The sequence below is a fragment of the Eutrigla gurnardus genome, assembly GCF_963514095.1.
Source record: "Eutrigla gurnardus genome assembly, chromosome: 14".
NCBI lineage: Eukaryota > Metazoa > Chordata > Actinopteri > Perciformes > Triglidae > Eutrigla > Eutrigla gurnardus.
Genome location: NC_139937.1, coordinates 1507580 through 1530521, shown reverse-complemented (window position 1 = coordinate 1530521; position 22942 = coordinate 1507580). Strand labels below are relative to the sequence as shown.

General features: G+C 42.5%; 2 protein-coding genes and 1 long non-coding RNA gene across 4 annotated transcripts; 1 reads left to right on the top strand and 2 right to left on the bottom strand.

The window, feature by feature from the left end:
* Positions 1–268: 268 nt before the first annotated feature.
* On the top strand, positions 269–13510 carry vars1 (valyl-tRNA synthetase 1). The gene is made up of 29 exons (XM_084027470.1): positions 269–377; positions 928–1283; positions 1367–1510; positions 1652–1856; positions 1940–2055; positions 2213–2288; positions 2663–2763; positions 2874–3001; positions 3158–3322; positions 3427–3508; positions 3591–3710; positions 4455–4563; positions 4663–4842; positions 4997–5121; positions 5260–5363; positions 5447–5605; positions 6083–6173; positions 6306–6411; positions 6570–6640; positions 6822–6947; positions 7045–7149; positions 7556–7703; positions 9179–9306; positions 9558–9713; positions 9831–10055; positions 10228–10339; positions 11485–11660; positions 12342–12491; positions 12565–13510. Exons 2-29 carry the CDS (start codon positions 930–932, stop codon positions 12631–12633), a joined length of 3831 nt encoding a protein of 1276 aa, XP_083883596.1. The 5' UTR covers positions 269–377; positions 928–929; the 3' UTR covers positions 12634–13510.
* On the bottom strand, positions 7717–9147 carry LOC311024894. The gene is made up of 3 exons (XR_014598341.1): positions 8951–9147; positions 8358–8829; positions 7717–8271 (listed from the first exon to the last, which is right to left on the bottom strand). It is a non-coding gene; the product is annotated as an uncharacterized lncRNA (long non-coding RNA).
* abhd16a (abhydrolase domain containing 16A, phospholipase) lies at positions 12840–22919 on the bottom strand (the record flags this gene model as incomplete). 2 transcript variants are annotated; one of them, XM_084027471.1, is made up of 20 exons in its annotated part: positions 12840–13509; positions 14069–14115; positions 14214–14312; positions 15178–15254; positions 15336–15398; positions 16537–16593; positions 16742–16805; positions 16899–17003; positions 17095–17218; positions 17510–17559; positions 17667–17730; positions 17818–17919; positions 18004–18118; positions 18747–18854; positions 19054–19127; positions 19302–19387; positions 19648–19734; positions 22163–22229; positions 22309–22365; positions 22779–22919. In XM_084027471.1, 20 exons carry the CDS (start codon positions 22917–22919, stop codon positions 13426–13428), a joined length of 1671 nt encoding a protein of 556 aa, XP_083883597.1. In that variant the 3' UTR covers positions 12840–13425. The 2 variants fall into 2 exon arrangements, with proteins under 2 accessions (XP_083883597.1, XP_083883598.1); XM_084027472.1 differs by having other exon boundaries at positions 22309–22368; positions 22779–22911.
* Positions 22920–22942: the final 23 nt, after the last annotated feature.

Below are 22942 nucleotides of genomic sequence, written 5' to 3'. Positions count from 1 at the left end.
AAAATACCACTTTTGTTTTAATGCAATAGTAGTAATAATTAGTATAATATGTAAAAGAAAGTATAGCAATTCTGCATCATTATACTTTGGAAACATTTTGTTTATTTTTTTATTTAACTGTACATATGCATATTTTTTTTATAATTTTGGTAATTTTACTTTTATTATTTCTATACTGGTTGCAGTTGCTATTGTTTTTATTATTATTAAAAATATAAAAATATATAGACTTCCGGTTTGCGGCGGAAGCGGCGGATCAAACCCGGAAGTGCTAGCTGGCTGTTGTCGCGTTGCATCAGACGAAGCGGTGTGGACTCATGTGCCGCTGCGGTGTACGCTGCCAACTTAAGCTGACGTCTCCTGCTGTTTCATTACAGGTAAAGATACGTTTTCATTGACACTTTCAATAACAAGCCACATTATCGTTAAACACTCACTTCAAAGCGAGTTGAAAGTAACTGATGCGAATGTAAACACGTAAAGTCCCGGATTCTCTCACAGAAACTGGACTTACTTTGATTAGCTAAAGCTAACTAGCCTGTTGCTTGGCTTGTCCTCAGCCGTTGACAGGTGGCAGAGACGAGCTTTGTGCAGAAAGTGAAATACACCAGCGAACACAGCCGCCGTCTGACATTTGAAAGGAGGATGTAGGCCAGAACCGGATGCTAAATAATTTCTCTTAAATGAAACCACTTGTTTTGACGTTGCAAAGCTCGTAATACGAGTTAATCTGATCGTATGGGTCACTCTGTTTAACTGGTATGGCAGGCAAACACACCCACTCCAACATTGTCAGGCAGATAAGAATGTCTTTGATAGCATGACAGGCATATTTTTTGCAAACTATTCATTGCAAGCACTAAATAATAATCAGTCTATACAAATCAAAACCAGTTCACCATGCCCATCATGCTGTGTGTCTATCAGAGATGGCCACTCTCTACGTGTCCCCACACCCTGATGACTTCAGGAGCCTTCTGGCTCTCCTAGCGGTGGAGTTCTGTCCGTTCTCCTGCCTCCGGATCCTCACAGAGGACCCCCCTGTGCCCCTGAACGCCCGCTCAAGACCAACCCTGGTGCTGGATGCTGGGGAAGGTGACTCCATCCTGTCCGGGCCCAGTGCCGTGGCCTATTACCTGGCTAGTCAGGGGAAGAGGGCCGGTGTGGATGCCAAGCAGCAGAGCCAGGTGTGGCAGTGGCTCAGCTTTGCAGACAATGAGCTCACCCCGGTGTCCTGTGCTGTGGTCTTCCCGCTGATGGGGGTTATGGGAGTGGATAAGAAGGTGGGATTACTATCCAAATGCTTGGACAAGTGTGGGATTTCTACCTGTCAGGTTTTATTCTTAAATGTATTTTGCGTTCACAGCTCCAGCAGAGTTCCCACGTGGAGTTGATCCGTGTTCTTAAGGTTTTCGATCAGATACTGGAGCCGAGAACCTTCTTGGTGGGGGAGAGCGTCACCCTGGCTGATATGGCTGTAGCTACAGCTGTACTTCTCCCTTTCAGATATGTACGTATATGGTGCACACACGTCTTTTAGTAAGATTATACTAATCATTTAGTACTGAGAGATCCCAGCGACGTTTGACTGCACAGTAGTGCGTGAGTGTGTATATATATTAGTCTGATTAAATGTTCCTTTTCTTTTAAGGTGTTGGAGCCATCAGACAGAAAAGTTTTGACCAATGTTACGAGGTGGTTCACAACCTGCACAAATCAGCCCCAGTTCCTGAAGGTGCTGGGGAAGATCACTCTTTGTGAGAAGATGGTGCCAGTTACACCGACTACAAATGCCCCGGCAAATGCTAAAGCTGCTAATGCCATTGCTGCTGATTCTGCTGATGCCACAGCTAATGGTCAGGGAGTCCTGTGCTACAATTCATGAATTAAAATGTTTTGTGTAAACGGTATTCTGATTTCCACACATGTCCCCCTTTAGGCCCACCAAAGACGGAAGCCCAGCTGAAGAAGGAAGCTAAGAAGAGAGAAAAGCTGGAAAAGTTCCAGCAGAAGAAGGAAATGGAGGCAAAGAAAAAGACTCAGCCACAGACAGAGGTATGCATACTTAACTTCTACAAATAGGTCATGAAAGACATAGGTGCAGCATTTAAAAACATAAATATAGTTAATATCAACAACATAATTTTTTTTGGCGTAGTTTAAAGATAACTTGACATCGGATCACAGGTTGCGCTGCTTTTTCCTCCTTTAGAAGAAGGCCAAACCGGAAAAGAAGGAGTTGGGAGTGATCACATACAGTGTCTCCACTGCCCCGGGGGACAAAAAAGGTGATCCGTGTGTTTCAGAGGGTTTACTCTCACAGAAGGTGTGCTTGTGACACCACCACATGTGGTTTTGTAGTTTTCCCCATTCATAGCATTGGGTGTGGGGTTACCCTGCACGGCAGCTGGATATCACAAGATTACATGAGAATCAAACAAAGGGCTTCAAGATGTGCATTTGTTTCCGAACCTCAGTGGTTCAGACCAATCAGCGTCCTGTGAGATACTGGCAGCTACGGCCGTGGTTCAGGGGTCTGCGAGTCGACCCAGCAAATTATAGTTTGTCCAAAACCACAATGGTGGCTCCTTTTTCTGTCATATTTTGTTGTGATTAGATTCAGGTCCATATATCAACCCGTTCTCTTTTTCTCTGGTGTTAGATACCATTAGCCCACTTCCTGACTCCTACAGTCCTCAGTATGTGGAGGCTGCCTGGTATCCATGGTGGGAGAAGCAGGGATTCTTCAAGCCTGAGTATGGGGTAAGGGACTCCTCCCACTCAAACTACAGTCACACAACAATAAAGTTCTATTTTGTATTTATTTTTTCAGTCTGCAATAACATGTCTGTCTCCGTCACTATATTCTGCAGAGAAAGAGTATTAGTGACCAGAATCCCCGTGGGGTCTTTATGATGTGTATCCCTCCACCTAATGTGACTGGATCACTTCACCTGGGTCACGCCCTCACCAACGCCATTCAGGATTCTCTGACCAGATGGTAACTACAACTGTACTGTTCTGCAGCCTGAAATGAAATCAAAGCCATATTTTCAGTGAGACGTTTGTAGCATGAAGAGAGTTTTCTCCGTCTAATTTGGTAATTTTAGAATTATGATCTGTATGCTTGAAATGGTGTGCTCTCCTGTCTGTCCAGGCACAGGATGCGAGGTGAGACCACCTTGTGGAACCCGGGCTGCGATCATGCTGGCATCGCCACCCAGGTGGTGGTGGAAAAAAAGCTGATGAGAGAGAGGGGTTTGAGTCGTCATGATCTGGGCAGGGAAAACTTCATCCAGGAAATCTGGAAATGGAAGAATGAGTGAGTGAAGGAAGTATTAGAAAGGAGGAGATGTCAGAGGGTTTGAACTGGTGTAAATACTGGAATAAAGACAGTAATAACTAACCTCTTGGCCTTTTGTTTAGGAAGGGAGACCGTATCTATCACCAGCTGAAACGGCTGGGCTCCTCTCTGGACTGGGACAGAGCCTGCTTCACTATGGATGATGTGAGTTTTCTGAAATCCCCAACCAAATTGGAATAGAATCAAAATTCCTCATTCTCATGTCTATGCCCATTTCTCTGTCCAGAAACTTTCCTATGCAGTCCAGGAGGCCTTTATCCGTTTGCATGATGAGGGAGTGATCTACAGGAGCAAGCGGCTGGTCAACTGGTCCTGCTCACTTAACTCTGCCATCTCTGACATAGAGGCAAGTTTGCATCTCGTTACATTGATAACTGGCAGTGGGACTCGTCAGCCTCCTCACAATTTGATTAAGATTCATGACGATGCATCTCTATTTTGGATTTAAATATATGGTTCATTTTTACCCATTAATACAAACAATCAGTGAATTAAAACACTTTTTATTTAAAAAAGAAAAGAAATCTGTAACAAGTAAATCACACAATGAACTGCCCCTTTAAAAACTGCATCATCGGTTACCAAGGTAACACTCAACCTGCATCAGAGCATGTGAGCGGGCAGCGCGAGCATAGGTGGATTTTTTTGTAATAAAAGGACGGAGCACCACACCAGGTCCCGGTGGAGCTCCGCTCTCGTACGGCTCACAGCACCAGTCCCACGCCCATCAACAACGCCTCAATAGCAGGGTGGAAACGGCCGGTATGCTTTCTCATACTGATGGCATTGCCTACATACTTTATCATGGAGTAACACATCTCGTCTAGTTCTTTTTTTAACATCGACTTCATGAAATCCAAAGTGTTCCCAGGCATCAGCTTTTAGAAGCTGGCGATGGTTTTATTTCTTTTTTCGGTCGCAGCTGCTCCGCCATTTCCCGCGATGTTCAATGTAAACAAACACTGCATGAATTTGATCTTCCAGGAACTCTGGAAGTTGGGCAATCTGTTGTATTAATAATGGATTATAGACGTGCAGGTGACAGGTCCTGGCTGTGCTGTCTTGATGAATTCTTCTGGTTGGTTTGCAGGTGGATAAGAAGGAGCTCACTGGCAGGACTCTGTTGCCTGTTCCGGGCTATAAAGAGAAAGTGGAGTTTGGAGTGTTAGTGTCTTTCGCCTACAAGGTGGATGAATCGGGTACGTGAGCTCACAGAGAGCAGAATATTTTAGAAGAAGACACATTGCGCCACTTCATTAACACCTTTCTTCACATGTCTTTCTCTATCTGTTGCTTAGACGAGGAAGTGATTGTGGCAACAACTCGTATCGAGACTATGTTGGGAGACACTGCCGTAGCTGTCCACCCCAATGACCCCAGATATCAGCATCTGAAGGGGAAAATGGTGCTGCACCCCTTCTGTGACCGCAAGATGCCGATTGTCTTCGACGACTTTGTGGACATGAGTTTTGGAACAGGTAGGCATGGTAACGGGAAGATACGAGCTGCCTGTGGGTCTGCAGTGTACTGAGAGTAAGTAATCATAACAAGTCGTTAAGCTTTCCTTATTACGACTCTTCTCTTTTTTTCCCTCTCTCGTTCTCCTGTCCCTCTGCACCATTCTCTGTTCAGGTGCTGTCAAAATCACCCCAGCTCATGACCATAATGACTACGAGGTTGGCGAGAGACACAATCTGGCCTTCATCAACATTTTGGATGAGAACGGCTTGCTCATTAACGTGGCTCCTCCCTTCCTGGTATAGTGTCTCATCATCCTCCCCCTGCAGTGTGTGCATTTCCGCCTCGACACTCAAAGTCAAGCTCCTTCATAGTTTGCATGGTGTTGCAGTTTTATGTCTCAATTTTTCATTTTTACTATTCTGTCTGGCCCCCAGGGGACGAAGCGCTTCGAGGCCAGGAAGACAGTGCTGCAGGCTCTCAAGGACAGAGGCCAGTTTAGAGAGATCAAAGACAACCCTATGGTGGTCCCAGTCTGCAGGTGAAGTGAGGCTCATGTGCGAAACAGAACACGGGTTATTGGGGATCACCTTTTAAAACCTTGTTGTGAATCTACCCTATCAGTCGTTCCAAGGACATAGTGGAGCCGCTGCTGAAGCCGCAGTGGTATGTGAGCTGCACCGATATGGGCAAGCAGGCCGCCGACGCCGTCAGAGAGGGCCGGCTCAAAATCATCCCTGATCACCACCTCAAGACTTGGTTCAACTGGATGGACAACATCAGGTAATTATCCTCTTTATTTGAAACGGCTTTTCTTTTGAACAAAGCTCAGAATAGTAGGGCTACAACCAATTTTAATTCTCAGTTAATCTGCATATTATTGTCTCAATTATTCACTTCATATTTTAGTCTGTAACATGTCAGACAATATTGAAAAATGCATCAAAACCTCCAATGAAAGCCTCAAAATATTGAATTCGCAGACAAAAGGCAAACACAGCAAATCGCACATTGAGAACCTGGAATTGGAGAAAATGTGACACTTTTTCTCCAAAAATGATTATAAACAAGAAATTTAATCAATATACTGGCTAATAAATGCTCTGTCGATAGAGGGAGAGGGAGAGAAGGAGGATAAGGGAAATGTTACAGAGGGATGAAAGAAATGGTAGGAATGATGAGTTGGTGAAAAAAGAGAGGCAGGAGGGAAGAGGAGAGAATATTTTACAGTGAGTTTCTTCACATCCATCTTCTTGTCAGGGATTGGTGCATCTCTCGGCAGCTGTGGTGGGGTCACCGTATTCCTGCTTACTTCATCACCGTCAACGATCCCTCTGTGAAACCAGGAGAGGTGAGATGATGTCTGTCACTGTTGTCAACTTCTGGAGGCCTTCAGATGACGGATAAATGCTATTTGCATTGTTATTTCCCATTTATTTGCCTTTTGTTCGTCTACTCTTGTATTTGTGTATGTTCCCTCCAGGACATGGACGGTCATTACTGGATAAGTGGCACATCAGAGGAGGAGGCCAGAGAGAAGGCAGCGAAACGCTTCAATGTGTCTGCTGACAAAATTACCCTCAGACAGGGTACGATCGGACATGATTTCATTTAGCAGTCTTATAACCACACCTATTGTAAGGGTTATCTGATCAGTTCATGTTTTTCTGCTAGACTGACTCACCTAATTGAATGAATTGCACTCCATATTTATGCAGATGAGATGCATTTTCTTCCTGTCTTTCAGATGAGGATGTTCTGGACACTTGGTTCTCGTCTGGCATTTTCCCCTTCTCCATCTTCGGTTGGCCTAATGAGGTAAAAGACTACCACCTTTTTACTGACACCAATGGCTTTTTTTAACATTAAATAGTGAGGATATCTTCTGCAGTAGAAACACTGCTCTAAAACTATATAGCAACATAATTCAATATGACTTTCAAACAGTTTTTTTCTATTTTCCTCATTAACGTCGCTATTTGCCTTGTCTTCCTTTTAGACCCAGGACCTGAACGTGTTCTACCCCGGCACCCTGCTGGAGACCGGCCATGATATCCTGTTCTTCTGGGTTGCACGTATGGTGATGATGGGCCTCAAACTGACTGGAAAGCTGCCCTTCAAAGAGGTGAGAGTGATCAAAACTGCCAAAACAAGAACATAACACAGCAGGGTGTGATGTTATTAGCAGGGCGTGGCTACGTAATGACGATGCTTCCTTGCAGGTTTATCTGCATGCAGTGGTGAGGGATGCCCACGGAAGGAAGATGAGCAAATCTCTGGGCAATGTCATTGACCCTCTGGATGTCATTACAGGGATCTCCCTTGAGGTAAAACGTAATCATGCGTTGATGCATCTTGGGATACATGTATTCATAGAGTCTGTCCTCTCTCCCATTTGGGATGTGTTTTACATGGTCACCACATGCTCATTGCTCCCCTTAGGCCCATAGTCTTATGTAAGATTTATTAAGCATCCTTTTCCACTGGCTTCAAGCTTTTATTGGGGCCACCAATCTCTTCACCAGCTGGGCGGACTGTTCAGTCAGACCTGTCCTCTAGAGGGCACTGAAGGACTTGTAATAAACTACACTTTACCCTTAATTATAACCTTTGAAGGGCCTTCCTTGCCCATTAAAACCGCAAGCAGTCATTATCAAGATGAAAAGGTGAAACCTGTTGAACACATTCTGTTGTTCAGTGGTGACAACTTATTCCCCCCCCCCTTTCCTCTAGGGTCTTCATGCCCTGTTGATGGACAGCAACTTGGATCCACTGGAGGTGGAGAAGGCAAAACAGGGCCAGACGTCAGACTACCCAAATGGCATCCCAGAGTGTGGTACAGATGCTCTCCGGTTTGCCCTGTGTGCCTATACTAGCCAAGGTGAACTTGACTTCTCTCTTTTTCTGGCTTTCTCTCTCTCATCGTGCCTCCATTGGCCAACAGTCTGGATGTCAACCGTGACAACATAAAATATGTCCAAACATTAGAAAAAAACAGCATTACTGTTTGATAAGATTATATTTTAAAAAACACAGGGCTTAAAGTATTCCAGCACCGTGCCGGATTTCCAGGCGTCTTAAATCCGTGTGGACATGGCCTAAAAAACAGTCACTTTCGAGTTCATGAGTTTGTCTGCCAATGATATGAGAGGAACACAACTCTCCCTCGCTCAAACTAACATTATTAGCCAATCAGAAGTAGAGTGGGGCGTGTCTTGGAAAAATGTGCTTCAACCAAGTTCTGCATAGATACTCGACGAGCAGAGATGTCATGTAGGAAAGTAGGATGGAGAGTTAGTTCATGAATCCTGGGGATAAAGGATTAAATAATAAATGGCGCTGGACGTGGATGAAAGATCTGGAAAGATGGTAAACCTGTTGGTGCAAGAAGTTAAGAGAAGCTGGTGCTTGCTTCTGCACTTTGTGTTCCAGAAAGCTAGTAAATGCAACTAGTGCTACCACGTCATGAACCACACCCGGCTCATAGAGCAGCTGTTCACGCTCTCCAACACACAACACGGTTACCAGGAGCAACCAGCACGGCTGATGTACCGGCATCAATGACTGACCGTGTGTGTAACTTGAAAAAATACGGGTGTGAACGTTCATTGTAGAGCACGATTTGTCGTTCAAGCTCTCCCAACCCCCTCACCCACACAAAACTTCCCTGACAAAACTATCTACTCAGATCCTCAAAACCCACTAAAAACTAAAGAAATAGATCACGTGCTTGTGTAATTTCTGTTTTGTATTTATCTCCCAACATTTTAAGTTACCAGTTCTTCTTTAATTGAATAATTATTATATTATTATTTTTTCTAATTTGTATCCATTTCCTATACTTAATTTACCATTATTTATTTTGAACAAATGAATTATGGAAATGTTGCAATATAGAATTACAGTATTATCTACAGTTCACTGTTGCACTTTCACTATTTACAAAATAAATGGTCCAAATCGTGCATATTCTGTTTAAAAAGTGAATCGAGGTCCTTTTTCATACACTCAACTGAATGGTTGTGAATGAAATCTCATTGTGCCTGAATTTCACATTCCCTGATAACATGTCACCTTGTGATCGTAGGTCATCGTGTAACCTGTCGAGGACAAAGCTTACAGCAAAACTTGATATCAAAAGTATCCTACATGTGTTACTACCATGTTGGAGTGATGAGGAGTACTACTTGCCACCTACTGACCTTTGTTGTTATTGCAGTGTCAAAAGGCCAACCATAATAATTTCCATATAACGTTTTTTTTTTTTTTTTTTTACCCTGCGAATGTAGCCATGCCCCCCCTTCTTTAACCCCTGTAAACACTAAAATGTTTTTTCCATCCCTGTGTACCTTTCAGGTAGAGATATCAACCTGGATGTCAACCGTATCCTGGGTTACCGTCACTTCTGCAACAAACTGTGGAACGCTGTCAAGTTCGCCATGAAGACACTTGGAGACAACTTTGTACCATCGGAGGAAGCCCAGGTGAGACGCAGAGAAACAAGTAGCTGTAAACTTATATAGAAATATAGATTATTATTATTATATATTCATCCAGTGACTTGCCGACCATATTTTGACCAAATGCAGGTTTAGCGAAACAGTTATTTTGTTACTATTATTTGTCTGCGTCTTTCAATCCCCACATGCCTGCCTTGCTTTGTCTTCATAAACATGAACACATTGAGTTAGCCAGAGGTCATGTTCATCTCTTACATGGCATTTATTCCCCTCAGTTGTGTGGAGAGGAGAGCGTATCAGACAGGTGGATTCTGTCTAGACTGAGTGCAGCTGTTGCTCTCTGTGACGCTGGATTCAAGGCCTACGACTTTCCCACCATCACGACGGCCATCTACAACTTCTGGCTGTACGAGCTTTGTGATGTCTACCTGGTAAGAACCTTGAGGTCCACTCATATACACAATGTATGTGAGGGCATGTAAACAGTGAATGCTATTGCAGCAGACAGTGTACCAAAGCTGTTCCCTCCCACTCCTCTCGTCCTCCAGGAAAGTGTGAAACCAGTGTTTAGTAAGGCAGAGGAAGACAGCACCAGCTACAGACAGGCCCTGGTGTGCAGACAGACCCTTTACACCTGTTTAGAAGTCGGTCTGCGCCTTCTGTCTCCCGTGATGCCGTTCGTCGGCGAGGAACTCTACCAGAGGTTACCACGACGACGACCTCAGAGTGATCCACCCAGCATCTGTGTCACATCCTACCCTGACACAGAGGAGGTGAGATGAGGAAAGAGTGAAAAGGGCTTGTTAAACAAACAGTCAAGTCCAGTTGCAGATCTTGTGAGAGAGTGAAAGTCACGTATTTGAAGGGTTGTTATTGAAGCTTGTTTGTTGGTGACACTCTCCTTCTGTCTTTTGGAACAATGAGTTTTTCTGTGATTTGTTATAGTTCTGCTGGCACAGTGAGGAGGTCGACCGTGAGATGGAGTTCATAATGACGGTGATCAAGACGGTCCGGTCACTGCGGGCCGACTACAACCTGACCAAGACCAAAGCTGACTGTAAGATGACAAACACAAGCTAAACCATTTCAGTGGCTCTAACATCCACTATTTTGCCAAAAGTATTGGCTCACCTGCCTTGACTCGCATATGAACTTAAGTGACATCCCATTCTTAATCCATAGGGTTTAATATGACGTCGGTCCACCCTTTGCAGCTGTAACAGCTTCAACTCTTCTGGGCAATTTAGAGATAAAGAGTATGCCAAAGTTACGATGATTAGTAAAAAGTCCTAAGTCATGGTTTGTTAAGTCTGTCCGTAAAGACGATACACAAATACCTTTAAAAAAAAAAGCTCTGTATGAGACGTAAGATACTATCCCACAGATCGCTACGCTGTGATGTGTTGAAATGCAGCTGCATTGATTATTGCATTGAAATATTTGTATATAGGCTACAGTACACTGTTTTTCTCTCAGGGATATGCTCATAGCTGTAACAGGAGGACTTTGTGTTCATAGGAAGTCATATCTACTTGTGACAGAGAAAAGCCTTCTTTGATCAAATATTAGAGAAGGTAATTAACCTGTTGGTTTTCTTTTATGATCATCACAAAAGTAGGAAGTGACTAGCAAACTCAGATTAACATTTTTTTTAAATCATGCATGGAAATGTACACAAAAAATTGTTGCGCGGAGATGTGCATGGATAATCGGTTTATAATTGAAGCGTCTGGTGCCAAGAGATTCCCCCTAGTAAAATACTTTTACATCTAGCTTTGAAACGTGTCATCTCTATGAGAAAGGGAGATTCCAGCCTTTGTTACCCTGGGTGTAATTCTCACACCTTGCCCTGATGAATATAATAGGTGGGGGAAAGTAACTAAGTACATATACTCAAGTACTGTAGTTAAACAGTTTTGAGCTATTTGTACATGATTGTTTCTCTTTAATGCTACTTTGTACTTTTACTTCACTGCAAATATTGTACTTTTTGCATTTACTTGAATAAGATTTGAATGCAGGACCTTTTATGGTTATGGTCCGGAGTATTTTTACATTCAATCTGGTACACGTGGGTGTGCATAAGCAACGATCTGTCTATGTGCATGCTAATAGTTCAGCCACAGCTTGATTGAGTCCTGAATGTATCAACAAGTCATCTTGTACGATGCTAGGACTCACATTTGCCCATTTCCCTCCCAGGCTACCTTCAGTGCATCGACGCTGCAACTGTGTCGCTGGTGCAGAAGAACAGTCTGCAGATTCAGACCTTGTCGTCTTCTCAGGCCGTCATCCCTCTGACAGCCGACCAGCCCGTCCCAGGAGGCTGTGCTGTGGCTATCGCCTCTGACAGATGTACTGTCAACCTTATGCTCAAGGTGAGGACGGCTAATCTGTTCAATTGTGTTTAGTGTCTCTCATCACTCTGGATAAGACCGTGGGCCATATTCACAAACATTCTGAGAGAACTCTGAGGGCCAAACCTCCGTAGTTTAGAGAGCTAGAAAGATTTAGGGAATGTCTCAGAGCAGAAACCGCTACCTTAGTGAGAAGGTGTGGTTGACACAGAGATGGTTGATCCTCAAAAATGAATATTTCTCCGATCGCTTTGTCTCTCCACTGTTTTCTCTTCTGGTGAAGAAACTCTTAAAATACCTTCTCCTTACTTCTAACAGTTGTAAACCTGAGGAGCTTGCTTCAGGGATTAAATGCTTTGTGAATAACTTGTATCTTGATCAGGGGAAATTCTTAGAAAATGATCAATTCCAAAAATGTTCTCAGTCTTTCATGATGACGAGCAACTCTTTGTAAAAGGAAGCTTTATGAAAAGGGCCCATAATATGTTAGTTCTGGTTTAATTTTAGCTTTGTTAAAACAAAACCATGTGTTGGTATATGATGATGTTTTCCATGTACCACTTAAACCCCCATTAAAATCACTGCTTTTGAGAAGTTACAGGATTATCTGAATCGTTGTTTAAACTCTGTTCCTCCTTTAGTGACCTGCAATAACAAGCATTATTTATAACTGTAGCCCTCATCTTCATTAAATTCTTCCAGGGTCTCATTGATGTGGAGAAGGAAGTGGCTAAACTGATGACAAAAAAAGGTGACTTGGAGAAACAGATGGAGAAATTGAGAGAGAAGATGGCAAAGAGTGACTACAGAGAGAAGGTGCCAGTGAAGGTGCAGGAGCAGGATGCTGAGAAGGTGAGAACAAACAGCTCTTGAGTTTCTGTGCATAAGACTTCCTGCTCAATAACAACCTTCTTTCTCTCCACAGCTGCGGCAGACCCAAGCTGAGCTGGAAAAGGTCAAAGAAGCCATGGACAACTTCAGGAAAATGGTGTGACTTTGCCCTTAGCATTATGTAAATCAGATTCACATTTTTCATGTCTGTGTATTCATTTTCCGAGTTGATTGTAGCACAGAGGGAATTCAATAAAGCTCATGACAGACTATTGTCTTCAGCATTGTGTTGTTCTGAGGCAAGCTTGTTAATCCATCTCGTGTAGCTGCACAATTCATTAAACATGTAGTAAGTAATAAGCAAATTAATTCAAACGCTTATGTCAAATATTTTATTCAGCATATATAACAGAACACGTAAGAGCATCATTTTAGAATACAGCTTTGTTCATAACGATGGTGCCCACACAAAAGAAATAAACCTGAAACTTTAACCCTTTGGCTGCATTTTAAAGATTAAAACTCCTCTACAGTTAAGATTATTTTATTCAAATTAAAGCAATCTCTCTACGTATAATTGCTTCTTTATAAACACAGCCAAAGAGGGAACGGCGGAAGGAGAGAGATGGCTTGTGCGTTTACATAAAATGCATCTTCTTTCTAGGAGACTTAACACTGAATAGTATGAATCAAATCTAACCTCAGCGGAAAAGATGTACCATGTTTTACATGTTTGTGGCTAGGGGTAGTAATAGAAGTAGTAGTAGTAGACCGGATCTTTCCAGATGCCACCGCCTGTGTCACACTACATGACAACAAACCTGTCTTGGAATAAATCTGGAACAAGATCACAGTAATACATTCACACCATGCCAGAAACACGCTCTTGACCACAGGCCGCCTGAATCCTCTGCTGCGTGTTGGCTCTCATCAATGCAGCCATCTTTCTTTACCTTTACAGTCTCCAGGGTGACTGGAACTCGGAGGCAGGGAGAGGAGTGCAGTGTGTTGTTTCAAAGTTTCGCATGTACTTCCGTGCCTGGGAGAGAAGAGACAGCGGGGATGGAGGATGAGGGATGTGGGAGGGCAATGAACAAAAAAGTAGAGGACTTGATTATATTAGGTCCAGTCTTTCTGGCTCAGTGCCTTACAAATCTCCCATCTCTTCAGGATTTACACAGGAGGTGAATAAAGCCCAATTCAGAAGGAATTACTGGGGGAGGGAAAGCATAGCATTAGCTGTAATTGATGGCACTGCTCTTGTTTGATGTTAAATGAGTTCAATAAGCTGAGCACGGTGAAATATATTACACCAGTCAACCTGAGAACACAGGTGAGCCGGTTGCTATGGCGACTAGAATAGTGTTCGTCAGTGGTAAGGATCTGTGAATCACTGATGTGTTTGTGAGAGCGAGAGAAGGGGGAAGACAAGTCGACGGTGAAATTGGGCATATTGGAGAAAAGGAAATTAGACTTTGTATGCCGAGTTGGAGCGATGTGATAAACACAACAGGTGGCTGCCCTTTATGCCAGACAAAGAAAAGACAACCACACACACAAAGATTGAGTGCATGGATAACAAAAGGTTATTTCCTTACCAAGAAAAGAGCCAGCTGCCGTCTTCCCTCCAGAGTCATATCCTCACCTGGAACATGCAAACACAAAGTGCCGACACGTGAAGGCGCTGCGAGGGGGAACATGCATGTATGATGGTGGTTATTTGAAAAGGACCTGCAGTCTTACCAACACTCCATGGAAACAAAACATCTCTGTCTGCCTGATAGGACTGCAGCACAGACACACACCAGTCATCGTCCACCTCATAGCCGCTGTACACAGACGCTGTGGAAACCAGGTAACAGCTGTTATTAACACCAATCCACCACACAAGTACTCAGACCCTAAACGTAGACATCAACGTTTTTATTCAGTTTAAAGCCATGGTTCAGAGTAAAATGCACCCTAGGTCATTTCCACCATGTCATCCAGCCAAATACCCCCTCAGAAGCATTTTTAGCGATGGTCAACATTGGTCAAGATAGGGCTATCAGCCGAATGGCTTATTATCAGGTCAACAAGTGTTAATGATAATACAAGCATTTATAAAAATTCAGCAAAAACTTTTTCATACTCTCGTGTGAAACTCGCGTGACGACAAGAGCTGGGTAAACACGGAAGTGGCGTCGACGCAGCGCTAGCGTTAGCAGCAGAGGATAGAAGCTATCAGGCAAGTGTTCTTTTAAATAAACTCCTGGTATACTTACAAACTTTCAAATGCCTCGGCTCGTTTTGTGAGTACATGTGTACTACTGCAGAAGTTTGGTAACATTCCATGCATTATTAGTGGGGTAATTTACGAGATATACAAACTGTACCATTAGCGCTAGTACTAAGCCATTCGGCTGATAGCCCTATCTTGACCAATGTTGACCATCGCTAAAAATGCTTCTGAGGGGGTATTTGGCTGGATGTCATGGTGGAAATTACCTCGGGTGCATTTTACTCCGAACCATCGCTTTAATACAAAAAATCTCAATTTTAATTTACAAAAAAAAAAGTATAATATATGCAGGAATTTCTAAAAAAAAGAAAAAAACATATAGACTGAAACAAAAACAATGCGTTATGACCCTCGTTAACGAGGAGTGGCCAACTTTGAATATCGTTTAAAACATATCTAACACATTGAAATGGTGGTCACACATACCTTCTTCTAAAGGATTGGAGGATCCCAACCATTGTCTGACAACTCTAACACCTTCATCTGTCATTATTTTTGGATACCTAGACAGGGAAATTACATCATCACGTGTCAGTCAACAAGTGAAAATACTGTGATACGTATGCAGCAATGACGGTACGGACCTGAATGTGAGCAGTTTGAGCAGCAGGTCGTTGCCTCTGTTAGACATGATGTCCTCTGGCCCCCTGTAACACAGTGTACAGCTCATCAAAGTGTCCATCTAGACCCCCAGCCAAGCCACGCAGTAAACCCTCACCATACTGACAATTACAACAACACATGACTCAGGTGCTGGTAAGTTTTCTATTACGATTGTCTTAGTAGTTGGGTTGTGATTATTACATAACTATGGTGTGCACAATTATGTCACACATTTATGTCACAAACTGTCACAATGAGTGAGTTACAGCTTCCCTGTCAATCAAATAAACATCATATAATAGTGCTAGGGTAATAGTATATATATATATATATATATATATATATATATATATATATATTATTAGAATATACTTAAAGCAAATGGCCCATTTTATATCAAAAGATAGCCTCTTTAAATACTTTGAAACACGTTACTCATTACTTCATGACAGAGTAGTGGGTGTACTGAACTATTCCAACTAGGGCTGCAGCTATTGAATTTTTTTAGAAGTAGAGTATTCTACCGATTATCCCCATCGATTAATCGTATTAAAAAAATTATTCTGCATTATTAAACAACAATACCAAATAATGCATAACAGAAATGACAGGCCTGTTAAATAGATCAAGCAATTGGCTTTTATTCCTTGAAAAAAAAAAAAAAAAAAAAAAAAAAAACCTCAAACTTAATTCTGTGTTTAACAATTTTAGAATTTTTTTTTCATCAAATGGTGTCCAATCATGTGGTTGATGAATCAAAATTAAGAAATTTACTGAATAAACAGTCTAGTAGTTCTAATTCGTATTCCTTGTCATTCAGAGACCATACACATGTGCACAAAGTGTATGTGCAATCATTTTTGGAGGAGTCACTATATACTGTACCCCCCACTTTTTAAAATAATTACCCTGGACAAAGCAGGCCACATAACACGGGTTAAAGGAATTAAACGAAGCCTCAAGGCTGAGATTTTGCTTCGACCATTTTTTGTAATTGAATTATTCAAGTTACTCGAGTCATCGTTTCAGCCCTAAATCCAACCAACTATAGTTACTGATCTTTAAACTATCGGTCTTTTGTCCTACTTCAACCAAAATATGTCCAACTTACATAATGCATGTGTCCGGAAAGCAAACCTGCTATGTGAACACTATAGACGGAGACATTTAGTGAGGACTCACGTCGTGGTGATGATCTCATCTCTGGTCCTCCTGATCAGCAGGACAGGTCCCTGATATCTGGAGGAAGAAAAAGAGTTGCGTTAATCATGTGAGCTACGGCAACAAAGATTTGTTTTGTTCACAATTACACTCCAATATGTTGCATAATGTTCAACGATGCAGACTTTTACGATAAGTGTCACTATAGATAAACTGTCCCACTCACTTGAGAAGCTGCTCGGCATTGTTGAGGTTCATGTACTGTCTGACTGTGTGTTGTACCAAAGGCCCTGAGAGACAAGAGAGACATTTCAGTTGCTAAAACAAAGCTCCCTGCTGCTAACAAATAAAAGAGTGCATTTCCTTCGACTCCTAGGACTCACTCCAGCTGTCGGGCATGACCTTGAGGGCCAGAGGCAGGAGGTCATCGAAGGAAGCGTCCAACACTACTGATTGTATCTCTGGGTATGACATCACTGCCCAACTGGCTAAGAGAGGAAATGAAGAGGTGAGAGAGATAACATGAGTAGTAGGGATAAGCAGAACCAGTGGCCATCATGTGTGGTGGTTTCTGTGTACCTGTGAATCCTCCTATGGACCACGCATACACCACTACGTCGGTGAGCTGGAAGCCCAGTTTGTGCATTGCAAACTGGATCACTACATCCATGGCATTGGCCTCATTCTGGGGGAACGGCACTCCCTAACAGAGGGGTACAAGTAAAAAAGTAACATCATGCATTATTAAACAGAACAGCAAACACTCAGCCCACCTACAAAACCACACACTTCCAAAGACAGATTCACAGAGTTTCACTTCATTCCAATGATTATATAAACCATGGTAGTGTACTTCTCTGTACCTCTTGTGCAATACGATCAAACTGAAACCAGAATCTCAACATGCCATTGTTTTCTACTGTGTTGGTTGTTAGGGCTTTGTGAATTACAGACAAACACTGTCATATAATGCCAGTTCAAGGATGCAGCTTACCGTACTACCTCCAAAGCCAGGGTGGTTCCAGCCCAGTACAGAGTAGCCACCTATAGTGCACATCAACACAAAATGTAACTACAGTATCACTGAAATACAACTAATCTATCCAATACAAGAAACTATCTTGACTCTTGTGATGTCGCGGATTCCTCACCCTCCAGTGGCGTGTTCATGCAGCCCACCTCGTAGAAGCCTGCGTTCCCCTCACAGCAGATGACCTGGGGCAGAATACATACATTTCAAGAGCCACTAATGTGACTAATGTTTGACATTTTAGTGGAACAAAAGTCATTGCAGATGCTAACCAGGGTCTGGCCAGTCTGTCCCCCGTCTCTCCTGCGATCCACAAACATTGTGTCGATCTCATTGCCATCACAGGCCACAAGCTTGTTCCTTTGGCCGTCAAACTGTGAAAAAAAGAAGGCAAACAATGATGATAGGTATTTATTGAATTGAGAACAGACAGTTGGACGGTGAGTGTGTGTTTTTACCTCTTCTATTAATCTAGCCTGGCCTTGCTGAAGCATGGGCCTCATGGCTTTCTGCAGTAAACCTACAGAGCCAGGATACAGCATCCTCCTCCCAAATGAGTGGGCAACAAGAAAACTAGGGGAAGAACATAGACACTGTAGCGCCATTGCACAAAAATACTTTATATTGTCTTGGGAAGAAATTACTGAAAGTACTTCTTGCCAATAGCAGAGATATCCCCCATCTTCAACACATTCTTTGTTTGAGTGTATAATGATATGAAAACACCTCTGCATCCCACGCTAGAAGCAGGTTCTGGGTGCACTTGTTGTTAATGTCCGTCTGCTTCCGGTTTACACAAGTGGCCTGGGCGGAGCTAGATAGTATAATCAAGTTCAAGAGAGTCTCAGTTCGGCATAGCCGACCTCAATAACAAGCACTCTCTTTTTACTTGAACTGGAATTTGAGCTAGAAGGGGGCTTTAAAGACGAGGTGAGTTTTAACTAACATTGACAAATATTTCCAGGTACATTCTGAAATATTTATTGACTATAAGAGAAAAACGTAAACAAACATGGTAGAGGTTTATGTGAACTAGGTGGCTGATGTTGTGAACGGACAATGGAATTGACTAATTTACACCTTTTATAGGTGTGGAATAAAATGCAACTCTACTATAAAGTAGACTATCAATCCCTTTACTGTGATCCTAGAATCATGCAGAGCCTTCATTTTTGGAACAAGCTGCACAAACTGCATTTACCCGATGATGTGGCATGGTAGAGTGCGCACAGAGTTGAGGACACCGTCTGCTGCTCCTCTTAATCTGGGCTCTGGCTTCAGCAGAGAAACCCCGGCCTTGGATAGTTTTCTGTTAAACACAAAGTAAATGCTTACAGTGAAACAGAGCCACAAAGCATTCAATGTTCAGTGGAAGTATTTATCCAAGGTACTTCACAGTGCTCTCAATGCACTGTGCATATTCATAATTAACTGACCCTGGTGAGAATAGAACTGCTTCAAACACATGGCCTTTTCAAATGGCAATCAAATAGAAGGACAAAACTTACGGATTGCTGATTTCTGTCCAGCTGAAATCCGAAGGCCAGTACGAGAAGTCAAAGTCATAGCACCTCAGTTTTTTCTACATGGATAGCAGACACAACAATGATGTTGTCCCTTGAGTTCTGATGTTTTAATATGGATTCTTACAAACAAATTAAATTATAATTTTGTCCCCATAATCTCCCCAAAACGGTCATGTAAATACCAACAACAACTCTTGATGAACAGCACTTCAAGTTGCCAGTTACCTCACCTTGTTTGTTAGTGTGTGATTCTTCTTGGTTTCTTGAAAAATGGACATAAACTGGAAGTACTCAGAGTTTTTCCATCTCCCCCACCCTGGGCAGAAAAGGACGGAGGGAAGGGAGGTAATAGTGAGATTTATAGGCTGAGCAGACGTGAAACTCAAACAAACATTTTGCTGCAAAGCCTCAAGGTTGCATTTGGTAATCCTTGTGGGTGCAGACCTTGTGCAGCGGTCTCAATGTTAATGAAATCTTATTGGCATGCAGCATATAAAACATATGATGTGATATTTAAAAGATGAATCCACTGAATAAGCCATTGCTTGTCAGCGAGTTGAAATCGGTTTGCCTCACCTCTAAGACAGGCCACTCCTAGGAGACACACCAGCACTGTCCCCACATACTGACTCACGGGGACCAGCTTACTACTGCAGATGTACCCTGAAAAACACAAGCCACATTGACACAGATATCTACATGACCCCCTATTAAGACCTCATCAATAGGCCAATTCAAAATTCATAGTTTGACAACCAACCTACAACTATAAGGTCATTCCATGCCAACTAATTTACCAAACAAAGGAATCTGAAGTTTAAGGTCAATATCTCCAACGGTTTGCCCGTGGCGTCCATTTGAATTTCAAGTGCCACACCCCTGTACTACACAATTCTGCAGGCAGAATCGACATTCCTTACTGTTTGGGTGAGAGATGGGTCACCAAAGTCCTGGTACCTCTCAGATTTTGCTGAAAATGGGTGAAAATATGCCTTATGTTACCAAACGAGGGAATCTGAAGTTTCAGGTCAATATCTCAAACGTTTTGCGGCCATTTGAATTTAAAGTGCCACACCCCATTTTTTGACATTGGAATTTTGCATTTCATTTGTTGGCATTTTTGGAGGCCCATAACTTCTGTTCTAATAGTGATAGAAGGCTGGAAATGTGTCTGTTAGTTCATTGTAGTTTGTACTACACAATTCTGCAGGAATCAACATTCCTTACTGTTTGGGTGAGAGGTGGGTCACCAAAGTCCTAAAAAATTTTGACGGCATGTGTGATTTTTCACTTTTTGGGTGCCCCTAGCACCACGATTAATGATCATATTGATTCTAAACAGGATTATTTGTTATATTTGGGAACTTTGCTCTTGCCAAAATGAATTTGAAGGCTATGGTACCACTGGTGAGGGTTTTATGGAGGGCCAAAAACCCTTTCAGGCAGAGGCGACTGGGTGAATGGGATTTATATCAGATAAAGATACATATTTGTTCTTTCTTTTAATGAAATAAAACCTTTGACTATGAAGCTCCATAATATGAATTTTACTCTTCATAATGCACCATTTTGGACATTTTTTCCAGAAGTCTGGAATGTAGATCAGGGAGAATTTAGTGATGATAAAGCATGAAAATAGTGGAAATAACTTAGTATTATGCTCAGTGATGGCAAACAATTAAATATTAAGACTGCTGGCCATTAATTTCCTGAAAATCACAAATTAACCCCTTATCCCCGTTGAAAGATACCTGCCTGTGACAAGCGACTTGCAGCACGAGTAAGTCTTCAGGCCACTAATGCAAACCATATTCTGACACCAATGGAGATGTTTCAATGGGCAAAAGAAAACATTAAGAACATTACATTCTTCTTTCTTAGTGCAGAAGATATTAAAAAACAAGAGGAAATGTATGAATTGGAGAGACGTTCTGCCTCTGCCCGAAAGGGTTTTTGGACCCCCATAAAACCCTCACCAGTGGTACCATACCCGTCAAATTTATTTTGGCAAGAGCAAAGTTCCCAAATATAAAAAATAATCCTGTTTAGAATAAATATGATCATTAATCGTGGTGCTAGGGGCACCCAAAAAGTGAAAAAACACACATGCCGTCAAAATGTTTTAGGACTTTGGTGACCCACCTCTCACCCAAACAGTAAGGAATGTTGATTCCTGCAGAATTGTGTAGTACAAACTACAATGAACTAACAGACACATTTCCAGCCTTCTATCACTATTAGAACAGAAGTTATGGGCCTCCGAAAATGCCAACAAATGAAATTCCAATGTCAAAAAGGGGTGTGGCACTTGAAATTCAAATGGACGCCCCGGGCAAACCGTTTGAGATATTGACCTGAAACTTCAGATTCCCTCGTTTGGTAACATAAGGCATATTTTCACCGCTTTTCAGCAACATCTGAGAGGTACCATGGTACCCCGATATCGCTGTTTTGACATGGAATGACCCTATATGCATTAATCAATATTGGAAGCTCAATTATACACTATGGAGTAGCACACACCAATCAATTTCTATTGCAACACAGTTTCCCTGGATGATTCCGCACGCACACTTTAATGACACTTTTCTCTGAATCTTACACTATTAAATTATGAAGAGAGATAACATGGTAACATCCTGATATCCTTTAGCTAAAATTCAATAAGTAATAACAAAAGTTTCACCCAATCCTTTTTCTTTTTTTTTAACTGGGATGTTTTTTTTTTGTTGCAACCATCACCATATCTCAGAGCCAAAGCTGACATGTTTAGATGTCTGGTTTTATCCAATCAACAGTCAGTCAATCAATCATCCATCCATCCATCCATCACCGCGGTTTCACAGCATGTTGGGTAAGCTCATTACTGCAGTGTTAGGACATCACATGAGACACACGACTAACACAACACACATTATTTACATGTAACCACAGGACAATGCATATCATTATTTCTAATAAGTGACTAAGTGACTTATCAACATTGCTGTTCATTTTCATCAACTCATTGACGTAACTTTTCACATAATTCCAGCTCGGGTCATGACTGTAGTGAATAGTGTTTCCCACCAACACAACTCATACAACGTACCTTTCCTGTACAGGTAGCAGAGGAGAAGAGGGGAGCTGTAGTAGGAAAGAGACCACAGTGCTGAGGCCTGGGGGGAGAAAACTAACTTTACTAGACAAACCTTCATCTTCTCCACACACTACAAGCCCTTATAGCCCCGTACTGACCCAGCCGAGGATGCTGTCCGTGTGTTTCTCCAGACTCCTGGGTTGGTAGTTCCATCCCTGCTGGGAGAGAAGGTGACGTTCATATCGGGGACAATGTTGCTAACGTCTGCCTTTCACATAGCTAACGTTAGCTAGCTGGCTACACTGACTGTAGCCATTTAGACACGGTGATAGATACCCGCTACACGTCGTCTTTGCGGGGGTTCTGTTTAAGTCTTAATATTCGTTTTCTATTCAGCTTCTATATTTTCTCCTGCCGTGTTGGCAACGTGTCCTTAACGTGCGCTAACCATCATTTCATTCATTTACAGGCCGGCTTCACTGTGCAGTGACGGCAGGCTTTCAATAACAAACACTTGACACTTCCGGGACGCGGCCGGGAGCTACATCAATGCTAACAGATTCAATGTTGCTCAACTTCCGTAGTCGGCAGTTCTCAAACAATTGCAAAAAATAATAGATAACCCTACCCTCCTTCCAGCCCTGCCTTCAGGTCGAGACGGCTCCGTTGAACGGTGAATTCGTTGCAAACGAGGCCCTAAAATACAGCGAAGCCACATCGAGTCGGCCATTCTCCCACTACGAGGAATACGGGAGCCCGCAGTGGCCATGCGCTCAAAGGCGAAAGCGAAAA

Coding starts and splice junctions, on each gene's coding strand:
- vars1 (XM_084027470.1), top strand. CDS start 930: ATGGCCACTCTCTACGTGTCCCCACACCCTGATGACTTCAGGAGCCTT. Junction 4,843..4,996: donor GGACATGAGTTTTGGAACAG/GTAGGCATGGTA, acceptor TTCTCTGTTCAG/GTGCTGTCAAAATCACCCCA. Junction 6,641..6,821: donor TCTTCGGTTGGCCTAATGAG/GTAAAAGACTAC, acceptor TCTTCCTTTTAG/ACCCAGGACCTGAACGTGTT.